The 14,483-nt window shown below is 33.2% G+C and overlaps 3 protein-coding genes across 5 annotated transcripts; all 3 read right to left on the reverse strand.

Annotated features, from left to right (window-relative positions):
- Positions 1 to 23: 23 nt before the first annotated feature.
- On the reverse strand, positions 24 to 9,681 carry LOC132701535 (uncharacterized). The gene is made up of 6 exons (XM_060669558.1): positions 9,278 to 9,681; positions 5,685 to 5,827; positions 4,784 to 5,040; positions 1,733 to 1,951; positions 1,469 to 1,680; positions 24 to 159 (listed from the first exon to the last, which is right to left on the reverse strand). The coding sequence occupies exons 1-6, from the start codon at positions 9,310 to 9,312 to the stop codon at positions 90 to 92; spliced, it is 936 nt and encodes a 311-aa protein (XP_060525541.1). The 5' UTR covers positions 9,313 to 9,681; the 3' UTR covers positions 24 to 89.
- On the reverse strand, positions 5,841 to 8,937 carry LOC132701530 (tyrosine-protein kinase transmembrane receptor Ror2). Its single transcript, XM_060669549.1, has one exon. It carries the CDS (start codon positions 8,823 to 8,825, stop codon positions 6,915 to 6,917), a length of 1,911 nt encoding a protein of 636 aa, XP_060525532.1. The 5' UTR covers positions 8,826 to 8,937; the 3' UTR covers positions 5,841 to 6,914.
- Positions 9,682 to 9,822: 141 nt separating the features above from the next.
- LOC132701536 (uncharacterized) lies at positions 9,823 to 13,927 on the reverse strand. 3 transcript variants are annotated; one of them, XM_060669561.1, is made up of 6 exons: positions 13,712 to 13,927; positions 13,591 to 13,662; positions 10,543 to 10,581; positions 10,360 to 10,487; positions 10,089 to 10,300; positions 9,823 to 10,036 (listed from the first exon to the last, which is right to left on the reverse strand). In XM_060669561.1, exons 1-6 carry the CDS (start codon positions 13,797 to 13,799, stop codon positions 9,964 to 9,966), a joined length of 612 nt encoding a protein of 203 aa, XP_060525544.1. In that variant the 5' UTR covers positions 13,800 to 13,927; the 3' UTR covers positions 9,823 to 9,963. The 3 variants fall into 3 exon arrangements, with proteins under 3 accessions (XP_060525544.1, XP_060525543.1, XP_060525542.1); XM_060669560.1 differs by having other exon boundaries at positions 13,567 to 13,662; XM_060669559.1 differs by having other exon boundaries at positions 10,360 to 10,581; positions 13,409 to 13,662.
- Positions 13,928 to 14,483: the final 556 nt, after the last annotated feature.

Raw genomic sequence — 14,483 nt, forward strand, 5'->3', positions numbered from 1 at the left:
CTAAAATAAATTCATATACGGAAGTAACTTATAGTAGTGTTATGCAATTGTATATTGCTTCCTCAATATTAAATTTAGTTGTGATACATCTATTTTTTTTGGTTGCCCAACTCTGCAGCTTTTAATGCCGTTGCTTCAATTGCATCCATAACAGCTCCTCTAAAATATTGTTGGTGAAATATTAACTATTATAAGCGGTGTAACCAGTGTGACTAGGTGTAACTTTTAAACTAAAAAACAATAACTTATCTTTGTTTAAACAACACAGGCAGGCAAATTTTTTAGTTGGATCTATAACTTACTTGATTAATATAAAAAAAAAATAAAATTCCGTCTCATTTTTTTTACCGAATTAATTCATTTTCAATGCTCTTTGAAAAAATATTCTTGATAAGTTTGATCTTAGAAAACAAGGAAAAATTATTTTAAGCATCTTCGCTATTTTTACTTTTAATTTTCCGCAATTGTAATTGCTTTTAACCATTTTTCATGTAGTGTTGCTTAAATTTTACAGAAATAAACTTGATTTTTATGAAATATGTAATAATAATAATATAATCTGTGGTATCAGTTATTAAATTCTTTTATTATTATCTGATATAGCGTAAAACTTCTAATTTTATAAATGGTAAGAAAAAGTTTGTAGTCACCAATAAAATTAAAATTGCAAAAAAAAAATAAATATTTTACTTTTTTCTTTTAATTCTTAAAAGAAATGGTTAGCAGCATACACATAGGCAAAATATAATATACAATATTTATGACTTTATATAAGTAAATACAGAGTGGGTGTGAGTTGTATATTGGGTGATCCAAAAAATATGCACCAATGCTCGAGATTCGTCACAAAAAAAAGAAAAAAGTGCATATAAAGAGTGTGTTAAAATAAATGCGTCAAACTTAAGGGGGCGGTTCCTTGTTTAAAATAAAGACAACCAGTCATTAGGGAAAATATTGCGCTACAAATATGGCTGCAAAATAATGTTTTTATTTTTTATGTTAAAAATGTTGTGGACGTATTAATATAAAAACACACTTTCTGCATTATTCTTTTTTTTTTTAAATGAGTGGAGGCGATTAAATTAAACTACCTCTATCATTCTGCTTAACTGAATTTCAAGAAAAACATGCAATAATCACATCAAAAATATGTTTTATTTAGAAATTTTGGTATCCTGCAATTTGTTCATAATAGTAATCGTTTCCAAATAAAAAAATAAAATCTAAAGTAATGCATAACGAAATAAAAAAATATTAGATAACAAAAATCTAATGGGCTGTTGGTAGTTTGATTACAAAATACGACTAATTTAAATAAAAAATTATCATCTAATTCTTAAATAATAAGAGTTAAAAAAGTTTCTAATAAACCTGAATATCGAAATTTATTTTTTTCATGTCATTGCGTAAGTTTTTATTTTAATTCTGCTGTGGTTCGTTTTGCTAGTATTAATGAGTATTGACATACCTCACTCCACCTCGTTCCAGAGCATGAATCCCGGCTATTGTTTGACCTCCGGCTGAACACACTTCATCTTTTAATGTTCCCATGTGTTTGTGAGTTTCGAGTACCATTTTGGCGGCTCCCATTACTGTCTGCGCAGCGTATCTTGTTGCCATTTCCCTATGCAAGCCCATACGGACTCCGCCATCGGAAAGCGCTTCAACAAATAGATAAACCTAGAAATTTGGTTTGTTTGAAATCGCATTTAAATTATCTGGGAATAAATACAAAAGCCGGTCCACTTGAAGATACAGCTCCTACTGCGTTAATCATGCGTTCTGGTAACATTTCGCACATGCCAGTTACTTCTAACATCGTTTGAACTACTTTCAAATCTTTCTCTGTTACTGTCGTCCCAGGACAATAAACCGTACACCCCTGCCCGATCATCATTGGCGTGTTTGGCATTACTCTAATTACCCTGCTGCCTTCAAATTGAAACAGCATCTGGAAAAGTATTCCTTTTCAGTTGTTTCAAGGTACAGTTAAAGTTTCGATATCGTTATGATTCTAGTTTTTAAGTAGCTTGTTCAACAATCAGAAGAAATAAGAGATCGGTTTAATTATTTAAAAAAAAATTGTAAAAAAAATTAAAACCGAAAATTTTCCTTTTAAAATTTCTATATTTATTGCAATTTAATGAAACTAGTCATTTACATATTTAAATATGCACATATTATATAGATTTTATTGGAACAAAATCAAAATTTAAATTAAGGTGGGTTTGGCTAATAAAAACAATGGTGGAGCGCAGTAGTAGTTTTTTGTTGCGTGAGTTTGGACTTAATATAGTATACTAAAACGCCCCTGGACTTTTGGAGCAGAACGTCAAACATAAATGTCAAACAGTATTTGGTACCTTATGTTGTTACCATAACAACAAGCAATAAACAATAAAACAAAGCGGAAATTCGACAGTTTCACTCTTTTGCGCATGCGTGCTCTTAAAGTCCTGCATTGGGATGTAGAACCTTTAGAGTGTGTACGTATACTATAACGTGTTTCCAAAATGTGCGGTGGTTCTTATCGTGTTTGACTATTAAAGTCTCCAATGACTCGAGTTTCAACTGCTTCTCCGTAACAGAAAAAAAAATTGCGAGGTTGTCAAAAAAAGGGCGGATCTTATACAAGATAAGGATGTCTATCATGGGGATATTAGAAACCATAAGAGGTACGAAGATGGTTAAATTTGATAAAAGTTGAAAAAATTGAAAGTATTTGCCGATTTCGTTTTTATTTTATTTTTTTGGCGTTATTTAAAGAGAAATTAAAAAATAGAGGGCACTTTCTCGTTGCTACTTTTTGAGCTCTGCAAGATAAGGTTGAGAGATTTTAAGTAGTACGTTATGTTTCGGCGAAATTATTTACTTTATTTTTTTATATGATCCGTGAAAAAATTTCACCATGTATTAAATAGCATTTTTTATTACAAATACGGATGACGCAATATGATTCTACATTGTTTAAATAAAAAAAAGTTTCTTTTTAATTTAAAAAGATGAAATGATGGCTAAGTAAATCATGTCACATGTTAATTCATTAAACAAATTAGTTAAAACTAACTTGCTACAAAAAATATTAAATTATAAAGAATGTTCAAACAAGGGACCATTTTTTGACATTCACAGGTAACACCTTGTAACTGTCGATCTTAAAACATTTCTTGTTATGTTTTGAAAGGGTTCAAGAACTAATCTTCTCAGTTGACCCTCAGTCTCAAAAACTCGCTGATAAACATAATTTTTGAAATATAAAAAAATAGAGTGGAGTGGGGTCCGGCAATCGAGGGGGGGTCACGAAACTACGTAATTTTTCTGGAAATTTGTCCGGTAAGTACTTGCGCACGTACGCCGTCCGGTTGAAACTAACAGTTTCTAACTTTTGCAAGTGGTAAGTTATCCAAAGCTTCTTGAATTTGTGCTTCAAGAGATTGTGAAAAAAAGGGCCAATTAAATGTGTTCCAAAAATCAAAACCCATATAATAAACCCAAAGCGATGTTGATGTCTAGATATTCGATGTACTCATCTTTGGCCCAACAATTTCGCTAAAAAATTCCATTATTTGTTACCATACTTTCGTCCGACCAAAGAATCTTATGGGAAAAATTCTAAATTGAACGGGTGAAATTTTTTTCGTACGTTTTGTACGTTCTTTTTTTCTTACAGATGTTTCCGGATTTTCGGTTACAGCCTATATTATTTACTTTTTCTTTCCTAATTTAACCATCTTCATATCTCCTATGGTTAGTTTATGTCCCCATATTATATTTAATATTCCCATGATAGACATCCTTATCTTGGATGCACTGTATACGGTGTTGTATATCAAAAATTATAAGTACCGGATATCTCGCTTACTAGTAAACGTACAGGGATGCTACTTTTCCTGGAAACAAAAGATGCTGCTGGAAGCTTTGCATTTTGGGTTAGTCTAAAGCCTATTAGAAAAGGAAAATGTGGATTCGTTGTCATTTTTAGGCGGAATTCCGTTTGATACTTAGTTTTTTTCTGTCTTGAATTACTTTCGAGAAATCAGAATTTTTTAAAAGTTAAAATCAAATTTAATCTAAGATGGATCATTTTGTAAACCCCGTTCCAATATTTACAACAAAGAAAACAAGAATATTCAATATTCAATCGGGATAAATTCAAGTAGTAAAGTTCAAAGTAAAGTAAAAGATTCTGTTGGAATTAATTCACGGGTTCGAACAATCTCATATAATCTCTATAAGTTTCATGTGGTTCAAAACTAACAACCTGTTATATGGTCTGACCAAGTGCATTTCACTATTACTGGTACATTGAATCGACAAAATTCAAGATTTTGGTATCAAGAATATCAGCGTGTAATATTTCTAGGGGAACGGCAGTAGCCGTAGCACACACGTAGCGTAGCACAGTGTCGCGAAAAAACGCATCCCTTTATCTTTACTAATAAGTGTAAAAACATTGAAAAAAAGTTTAAATTAAATATTACCTCATATATGGTGTAACAAATATTTTATACAGTAATAATCTCCTTTAATAAAAATGTTTTTTGTTTTAAGTCAGCTTACTTTATTTATAAATGCTACAGGAAATGTCTAAAATTGTTAATAACTTTTATGGGCTACTAGGTATACTGAAATATTTGTGCCAAATCAAAAATTGTGGGATTGTAAAAGTTGAAAGTATCTTTTGATGTATTGAAGAAAGGCAGTTACTGACATTCATTCGCTTTTACTAGGCATTAAATTAAACATGCAACAAGTTAAGTAAAATGTTTTTCATAGTAAGTACCTCCTCCAAATCTTTGATCGTAATACCGGCCAGTATCGATATAAACAATTTATGTTTTATCCGGAGGGCCAGTTCGCTGTTAGCAACTTGGGCAATGGCGTCTTTAAGGATATGGGGTTTTACCGCCAAGAATATTATGTCACTTTCATTAACTACCACGGCATTATCCGTAGTCACGTTGGCACCAAGCTCCTTCCATGAATCCAAATTTCTTATGTACGGACTGGATACATAAACCTGGGAGTAATTTATTAGACCTGCAATGTGTAGTGTTCATTTGGTACTAAATAAAATTTAATTAAGAAAAAAATCTTGTATCTCAATCTGGCCTACACAATTTTAAACTGTAATATTTCTTTTATTTGGGTTTTGTGTCCAAGAAAAATCATCAACGTTCTAGTTCAACTTGAACTTTGAATTTTACTTAAAATTCAAATTAAATAGATTATTTTCGAACTGCGAAATCTGATAAATTAAAAAGACAAGACTTTTTTGAATGAATTTATCAAACCAGACATTGCAAATTTACACCAAATGAGTTTAAAAAGAAAAATTTAATCTAAACGTCCCAATGTGGATTGTTATAAATTAACCCATAATTTTTTTTTACTATAATCTTCCGAAATAGCTTTCATATTTTTGTAAAATCGCAAGAGATTTCAGCTGCAAATTTTATTAATGATCAATTATAATATGAACGAGTCACACTAATTGAAAGTAGCCAGTATGACAGTATGGAACACGGTGATAAACTTCTTCAGTGTGTCAGTTAATGATTTTTAAGCTTTATCTAAAAATATAGTATATTTTCAGTGTAGAACAATATCGTTTACTTGAACTGGACTACTGCCAATTTGTAACTTTAACATTCGTCACCTATTCACTTTGCAAATTATATTACCTTTCCCTTTAATGCTTTTGCAGATTGCTTTAGCCATTGCTCCATCACCAATAAAGCCTATTTTTTGCTTTATTTTTATGGAACTAGAGGTTGTTCCAAATTGGGAGTTGTAAATTATTATTTTAATCCCATTTTCAACAATTCTGAAACAATACGAATGGCTGTTTTGGTAAACAATATGAAATCAATTCATATGCCATTACAAAGGAGTACAAACAAATGATTGAATATTTTTTATTTTCAATCCTATCGTTTTGGTAAAAAAACTACTACAAAGAGGAACTACAAAATAGTACCACATATATCACTTAACACAAAATAAAAGTGTTGTTGCTAAAATATACTTATGTCCATATTAAAATACAGTACATTCGATGCGCCTCTCTTAATAAAATACATTCACACAAACTTTAAAAAAGATACATACATACAAAGTTGACATCACAATAATGGGTATGTGCAATACTAAAACATTAACAAAGAGGCCATTGAGCAGAATAATTATAATGAAACGAAATTTTACAACTTTTGTCAATGTTATTGAATGCTCAAACAGCACATTAGAGTACTGCAAAAAAAATGTGTAAGTAAATACATAAAATGATTTCATTATTTTTGTATGTATTCAAATGCATCAGGAAAACAAATGTAAATTTTTCTATAGTTTTGGCAATATTCCACAGCCTAAATACACTTTCGACAGTGAACCAGTGGAATTTATGTTAAACGATAAATATTTGTATTGTTTAAATTGAAACAACTTTTTTTGTGAGAATAAATTAATAAAAATTAAAAATTAGGAAACTGAAACAAATTCTTATAGCAATTTCAGTAACAATTAGTTATACAATTCTCAAACATATTGAAAATGTTCCTTTTAGAACTTTACCCCCAGCATCTGGAATAACAAATGCCTGACAAGTGTTGTTGGATTCTCTTTTTAGTATTTTAAAATAAATAAAAATGAAGAAAATAGCCCACTTAAAATGTCTTTTTTTGGGTGCTTCTTTTCTGCTTAATTTAGTAGGTTCATTGTATAATGTGTAAATGTTAACTAATACCTAGAATGACCCTTCATTGGCAGATAAGTTAAATTCGCGAATTCCATAGAAAATAATACTCAAGACAAAGCATTTTATAAAATCCTGGACCTACTTTCAGTATAAAAATGTTATATCATCATTCACAGTGGTCGATTTTTTAGATTTATATTATGTAAGTTGTAGAATTTTATTGCACTAATGGCATGGACATCATATTCATGTGAATTTCTGACAGATCTTGATAAATCGTACGAAAACTAGGTCTATCTGAAGGTTTCTGTGCCCAACACTGTCTCATGATATCATACACACTTGGAGGAGTGTTCTCCGGACATGGCAAGACATTTCCTTCTTTAAGAAAGCAAATTACCTCCTCATGAGTTTGCCCATAATAAGGTTGTAGAGCGAAGGAAAATATTTCCCACAAACAAACACCAAAAGCCCACACATCAGATTCTGGAGTATATTTATTGTATAAAACGCTTTCTAAAGGCATCCATCTCACTGGAATTGCATCTCTATCACTACCTTTGTAATAATCTTGCAGATAAATCTTTTGGGATAAACCAAAATCAGCAATTTTAACTACCATTTCATCATTGATGAGGCAATTGCGTGTTGCCAAATCTCTGTGAACAAATTTTCTGTCAGATAGGTAAACCATACCCGATGCAATTTGCAAAGCAATTTTAATCTGTTCCGAATGGGCTAAGTGGTTATCTCTATAAATATCTCTATTGGGATATTCACCAGTTATGGCATTTCTCACAACATAATTTGTTGGCGAACATTGCCTCAAGAACTCATTGAGATCACCTTTACCCATGTACTCGAACAATAAACACATGGGCCGTCCCACAGCACAAACACCCAATAATTTAACAATGTTGGGATGGTCAAACTCAGCTAACAAGCAGGCTTCTTTTTCAAAATCTTCTTGCATATCTTCAGAAGCATCATCTTTAAGCATTTTGACTGCTACAACTGTGAACTCTTCCCCAGGTATCAAGCCTGGAGCTTTAGCTTGAAACACACTGCCAAATGCACCCTGCCCTAAGTCACGAATGTAAATTATATCATTACGAGGATATTCCAATTTTTCCAATTTTGGATTTAGTGGCACCCCATGTCGATGGTATTGAACATTGCTAGGAAGTTTATCCAAATCAATATTAATTTCTGATGTTTCTGGAGCATTATAGCCCAGAAGACGCTTCTTGTGAAACCTGTGGCATAATAGTATAAGCAGAAGGCAAAATACCAACAGTAGCAGACCTAAACCTGACACTGCAATTAAAAATGTAGGTGTTAAATACTTCTCCATTGTTATCCCAGGAGATTCAGTTTCATCAGATGTGGAATTTAAACATTTTGGAATATCACAATATTGCCATCTAATTGCTGGATTTGTAGTAAAGCACCATGGTTTCTTCTCTTCTCCTCCTGCATTTCGGCAAAAATTTTCAGAAAAAGTTAGTTCTGGAAACACATCAGGTGGCGAATTGTGTGCTTGAGGCTCCTGTGAATCCCATCTTTGGCAAGGAATCCCCTCTTTGGTAACATTAACTCTCCCTTGGTAATATCGGCCTCTTCCTTTCACGCAATCATAAGTAATTTCACTTTGTTTCATCTCAGTGAGCCCAGCATAGGAACATACAGATCCCTTAGCTTCCTCTTTGTATTTAGGTAAAACATCACAGTCTGGCAAACGAAAATGTCCCCTTGATTTTATATAAATTCCATTAGCCTTCTTATCTTCTATAACTGCCCATTCTTTGTAGCAAAATAATTCTTTTACAGCTATGCAGTCTTGATAACACAGTGGCAAGGGCATTGTAACATTACATTCAGGAAAAGCATAAACACATAAAATTTTTTCTGCTGCACTTCTGCAAGGCTCTTCAAAAGTTGAAATCATTTCATCCCACAATGCCGTTGTTATTTGTTCATTTTCGTATCCGCCTGAATTGTTGTACCAAACATGTTTTGTGTGATCAACATAATTTTTACAGATATTTCCATGATAAGGGCCACAAAACCCTTGCAAGCTTGCTCTCTGTATTTTAAATAAATAAAAAAGGATGAAAATAGTTTTCATATTTGAACGGTTTGTTTTAAGATAGCATTTTTGTATTTTTAGAAAAAAGTGAAGACATTAAAATTTAAAAAATATTTTGGGACACTCAGACTTTTTACAACTCAACGCCATATTTATTATAAATATCATAGTATAGACAAGAGAAATATTGGTTAGCAAGACTTAGTAGAGAGACAGCGAGAGAGACAATCCTCTTCGCTCTCAAAGCATGCATAACAATAAAGGAATAAAATTCTGTGCTCAGTGCATACAAATCACGGATAAATGGGTTTTATCCATGGTTGATAGAGAAAGGTTAATTAAAAGTTAAACATGTTAACGATCTTGCTAGGTCAATAATAGAATTTAATACAAAATTTCTTTCAACTTGTGGAGTATTACGTACTGGACAAACGAACAAACGGTCAATATATAAAATGTTTATACATTATAAAAGAGTAAAGGAGACAAACCTTGACGATCCCGTCAGCTTTCTTAAGAAAAACATTTTGAATTATTATTTTGAACACCTCAGGCCTAGACAAAACAAATTAAAAATACTTTCGGCAAAAGGTTAAACTACGAAAATAGTTCATTAACGGGCTCCACTGCAAAAACGTCAAATGTCGCTTGTGTGCTGTACCTTAAGTCGTCTTCACAATAAATGAAGATCAAGGTTAACTCGGATGGAGCAATAACAGATTGGGATGGATTAATTCGCGCGCGTTTGAAAATTAATTCCACCGAATTATCTTAAACCCGCCTTTCTTTTCCGGATCGGGAACAATATTTCTCCAAATCATTTTTTTCTTTCAAGTCCTTCCAAATAAACTCGAACTTAATTAACTAAAAGAACCATGGTCAATCTCTCTCGATACTATTATGAAATCGATTCTAATCTGCTAGGCGCAAGGTAGATGCGAGACAACCTTCCGTACCAAAAACCAATATGGTGCCAAAGGTCAGATTTATACAAGTTTCAAGCCTTATTTTTATATGACAATTAAACTGTTTCACGCTTTCATTTTTTTCTTTTATTGCAATAAATTTGGACAAATTTTGTAACAAACTAATAGCAAGTTTTGCTTGATTATTAACAGTCAGTTTAACAAACATGTTCTATTAATAATACACTGATAAATTATTTTCTTAATGGAATTTATCCGTGTTTCTCCTGAGCTAGTTCCTGTGATCGTTTTGTTGCAGCTTCAATTGCATCCATCAAGGCCCCTCTAAAATAAAATTCAATTACATTTTTTAAATAGAAAATTGTTATACCTGTACCTTACTCCACCAGATTCAAGTTTATGGATGCCAGCTATGGTGGTTCCACCAGCGGAACATACTTCATCCTTCAATTGTCCTGTGTGTTTTCCTGATTCCAAAGACATTTTAGCTGCGCCTAATACAGTTTGCGCAGCAAATTCAACTGCAAGATTTCTAGGAACACCTTGCTTGACTCCACCATCAGCAAGGGCTTCTAGTATTAAATAAACCTGTAAAAAAAGAGCAGACAAATCCCTAATCGGCCTTCAAAATTTGTAGATATACATACAAATGCCGGACCACTACCAGCTAAAGCACCAATGGCATTAATAAGGGATTCCGGAACTTGCTGGCAAACACCAGAAACTTCAAACATTTTTTTGACCAGACTAATATCAGATGGAGAAGCCTTAGGACCTGCAGAAAATACTGTGCAACCCTCACCAACCATTATTGGAGTGTTTGGCATTACCCGAATTATTCGCGCACACTCCTCTAAAGGGCACAGAACCTGAAAATGTTTGTAGCATACATACATTCATTTATAAATTTCTACAGTATTATTGTAGAATTATAACAACTTTTTTGATTATAAAGTTTCTGTGGTGCAAATCTTAATTTCAGAAAGAGACCCATCAATATTTATCTAATTACTTGGAATTTATTTCTTATACAGTGTGTCCAAGATAAGGATGCACAGCATGGGGATCTCGGAAACTATAAGAGATACAGTGTCGGTTAAATTAGACAAAAGTTGCGCATTTTGATACCGAACAAGATCCCGTTTTACAAATTTGAAAATTCCAAGCCGTTCCGGAAATATCCGAGAAAAACCGAAATATTGCGATTTCGTTTTTATTATTTTTTAAAGCTATTTGAAAAGATATGAAAAAACGGAAAACACTTTTCCATTGGCACTTTTTAATCTCTCCAAATTGACGTTAACAAATTTTCATTACAGCGTTTCGATTCCATGGAACCACCATCAACTTTGATTTTTCTTATGGGACGGAAAAAAAGTACACACAGTATTAGGTTGTGCTTTTCATTGCGAATTCAACGATGTACGATACAATACGGTTACTTATGTATTTATCCAGAAAAATGGCTTTTTAATACATTTCTAGTATTTTATTATAGTAGGCCATGAGATCCGAACGATGAAAGGCAAAAGAAAATGGTTGACAAGTTCGAGTTAATGTATTTATTTATTTACTAACTCTAACTGTTCATTTAACATAACAACTAAATCCAACAAGTTAATGAAAAACAAATTCTATAACAAATGTTCGAATAAATGACCTCCATTTTCTAGGCATAAGTACGCCCGTCTCACGGTAGACTCCAAAACACGACTTAACATTTCAGGAGTAATTTTATTAAACGCTGCTCGTACTGATTGACGTAATTGTTCCTCGTTGTCAAAACATTCTTTGAATACCTCATTTTTTATGTAGCCCCATAAGAAAAAGTCAAAGGGAGTTAAGTCCGGGGACCTTGGAGGCCAAGGTGTTTCACTGTAAGTCCCAATGTATTTTCCATCGAACCGTTCATTTAAATATTGGCGAACTTCTCTGGAGTTATGGGCTGGGGCACCATCTTGTTGGAACCGGCAGCCTTGCACAGCGCCTAGCGGTAAATCATCTAAGGCATCTTCTACATCGTGCCTCAAGATGTCAAGGTACCGCTCGGAAGTTAAGGAATTATTATAGAAAATAGGGCCTATAATCTTGCTACCAAAAATCCCACACCAAATATTAAACCCAAAGCGAACTTGATGTCTGGATAGTCTATTAACACGTCGATTTTGATGCGACCAATAGTGTGTATTGCGCCTGTTATAAATACCGTTATTGGTCACCATACTTTCATCAGACCAAATCACTTTATATGGAAAATTAAAACTCTCATCACACATCCTGGTATGCCACTCACAAAAATGTCTACATCGTTCGTCGTCACCCGGTTTTAATCCTTGACATATTCTGAATTTGTAAGGCTTAAATTCATTTTTCCTTAAAATAAACTGAGCTGTAGATTTAGCTACCCCATTCTGGTCTTCAATTTCTCTGGTAGAAGTTTGTGGATTTTCGATAACAGATTGTAGAACAATGTATTGGTTTTCTTCATTGGAAGGTTTTTGTCGGGATAATGCAGGCTTCTTAAATGATCCATATTCTTTCAGATTAAATAACAAACGCCGAAAAATACTCTTGTCAGGTTGTCTCCGCTCTGGGTATTTGTTAGAATACGTACGCTCGGCTTCCACACAATTTCTTTGGCATCAGATGTAGCAAGACAGCATATCACATTTTTCTTCGTTTGTAAAATTACCTCCCTCCATTGTAGAACAAAATAAATTAGAAAAAGACAACAACAATAAAAATACAAAAACAATAACTAAAGGAATAAACTTATGATCGACTGATAACAAAGACAAATAACATTAATGTGTCATTGAAATTGACTGGATGTCATTTTGTCATGGCCTACTCCATTTAAATGCTGAAATGTATTAAAAATCCATTTTTCTGGATAAAAACATAAGTAACCGTATTGTATCGTACATCGTTGAATTCGCAATGAAAAGCACAACCTAATACTGTGTGTACTTTTTTTCCGTCCCATAAGAAAAATCAAAGTTGATGGTGGTTCCATGGAATCGAAACGCTGTAATGAAAATTTGTTAACGTCAATTTGGAGAGATTAAAAAGTGCCAATGGAAAAGTGTTTTCCGTTTTTTCATATCTTTTCAAATAGCTTTAAAAAATAATAAAAACGAAATCGCAATATTTCGGTTTTTCTCGGATATTTCCGGAACGGCTTGGAATTTTCAAATTTGTAAAACGGGATCTTGTTCGGTATCAAAATGCGCAACTTTTGTCTAATTTAACCGACACTGTATCTCTTATAGTTTCCGAGATCCCCATGCTGTGCATCCTTATCTTGGACACACTGTATATCCCTTATATATTTCTAATATTGCATACATTGCAAAGCTGCCCCTAATACAACACCAAACCTCCAATTTTTAACTTGAAATGATGAACAATGATTACAAAATCTGAAAATGATGTATATACTAACCAAACCTTTTGATATTTGTATACATGATTAATCCCAAACCTTCAAACACAACAAAAAATATGGGGACACTGGTTAGTTAGTGGGACAAATTTATTACCACATATCAACAGAGCAGTTATCAAAAAAATATGATGAATTTTAATATTACCGTTTAATGGCTTTGGAAATTTAAACATAATTATTTTATTAAAACAAAGTAATAGTTTAAATTCATCATAGTGTAACTATAATACTGTGTTAATTCCACTTGCATTTTCAAGCTGTTTCATCGGAATACCCGCCAAAATAGAAACAAAGAGCTTTGATTTAACAGGATGTTTAAGGGTGTCATATACACCAGCAATTGCAGTAGGCAATATGTGTGGCTTAAAGGCCAAAAATATTATATCTGCCTCTTGAACTACTCTACCATTTTCTGTATACACATGTGCACCTTTCTCTTTCCAGTATAACAGATTTTGAATATTCGGACCAGATACGTAAACTTGGGAATATCGTATTAAACCTAAAAAAATCGCTGATAACAAAATCTAATGTTAAAAGCAATACCCAACCTTTTCTGACAACACCTTCACAAATTGCCTTCGCCATATTACCTCCTCCAATAAACCCGATTTTTTCTTGAAATCCTAATTCTTCCATTTTATCGTCTGAGCACTCAATTCAAAACCTAATAATTTTTATTTATTACGGACTCCTTTGCCCTCTATTTAAAACAAAGATAATCATAGAATACAACAACATTAGTTTATGTGAGATAAAACATTGCTGCGAACCATCCATGGATAAGTCTATTTTCTTCCTTTTTATTATTGCCTCTGTTAAAAATCCTAGGATCATTCGCGCGTAGTACCGAGTAAGCAAAAATAAACAATGACGTTTCGACGACAACACAATACACTATAGACAAAATCGAACTGAAACTAAAAGATTTCTCCGAAAACTGCAGTTTCTGCAGTGAGCCTCGAGGAACGACCTGCGACGTGCAATACCACCCAGAATCCCATTATACCTCTGCCATTTATACTTGCCAGGTATAGCGCGAGGGCGTTGGACCTGCCCATTCGACGTGCCCGAGGTTATCGGTTCGATTCCCACCGGCAGCCTTGGGTGTTGTGTTTGTCGGGCATTAATATATACGAAACGTGCTTGGGCGGCCGTTAAAAAAAAGACGAGAGCGCATAATCACAACAAAAAAGTTTTGGGCGAGAATTGATTTACCTTTTTTTTATGTAGTTTTCTGTGGGCGATTGTAACTGACGGTTGAAGGCTTGAGAGGAAGAAGAGACGGGATGGAGAATAAAAGTTGCCCGACTGTATTACTGA

The sequence above is a fragment of the Cylas formicarius genome, unplaced genomic scaffold, assembly GCF_029955315.1.
Source record: "Cylas formicarius isolate icCylForm1 unplaced genomic scaffold, icCylForm1.1 PGA_scaffold_4__25_contigs__length_36172078, whole genome shotgun sequence".
Taxonomy (NCBI): Eukaryota; Metazoa; Arthropoda; class Insecta; order Coleoptera; family Brentidae; genus Cylas; species Cylas formicarius.

What these genes read in the sequence shown, in the direction of transcription:
- LOC132701530 (XM_060669549.1), bottom strand. Translation starts at nt 8,825, where the DNA reads ATGAAAACTATTTTCATCCTTTTTTATTTATTTAAAATACAGAGAGCA.
- LOC132701535 (XM_060669558.1), bottom strand. Translation starts at nt 9,312, where the DNA reads ATGTTTTTCTTAAGAAAGCTGACGGGATCGTCAAG. An exon ending in AAGCTGACGGGATCGTCAAG is followed by an intron (nt 5,828 to 9,277) that starts GTTTGTCTCCTT and finishes GTATTGTTTCAG; the next exon opens with AATTGTTGAAAATGGGATTA. An exon ending in CAAAAGCATTAAAGGGAAAG is followed by an intron (nt 5,041 to 5,684) that starts GTAATATAATTT and finishes TACACATTGCAG; the next exon opens with GTCTAATAAATTACTCCCAG.
- LOC132701536 (XM_060669559.1), bottom strand. Translation starts at nt 13,799, where the DNA reads ATGGAAGAATTAGGATTTCAAGAAAAAATCGGGTTTATTGGAGGAGGT. An exon ending in TGAAGGTGTTGTCAGAAAAG is followed by an intron (nt 13,663 to 13,711) that starts GTTGGGTATTGC and finishes CGATTTTTTTAG; the next exon opens with GTTTAATACGATATTCCCAA. An exon ending in CTGGTAGTGGTCCGGCATTT is followed by an intron (nt 10,301 to 10,359) that starts GTATGTATATCT and finishes CTTTTTTTACAG; the next exon opens with GTTTATTTAATACTAGAAGC.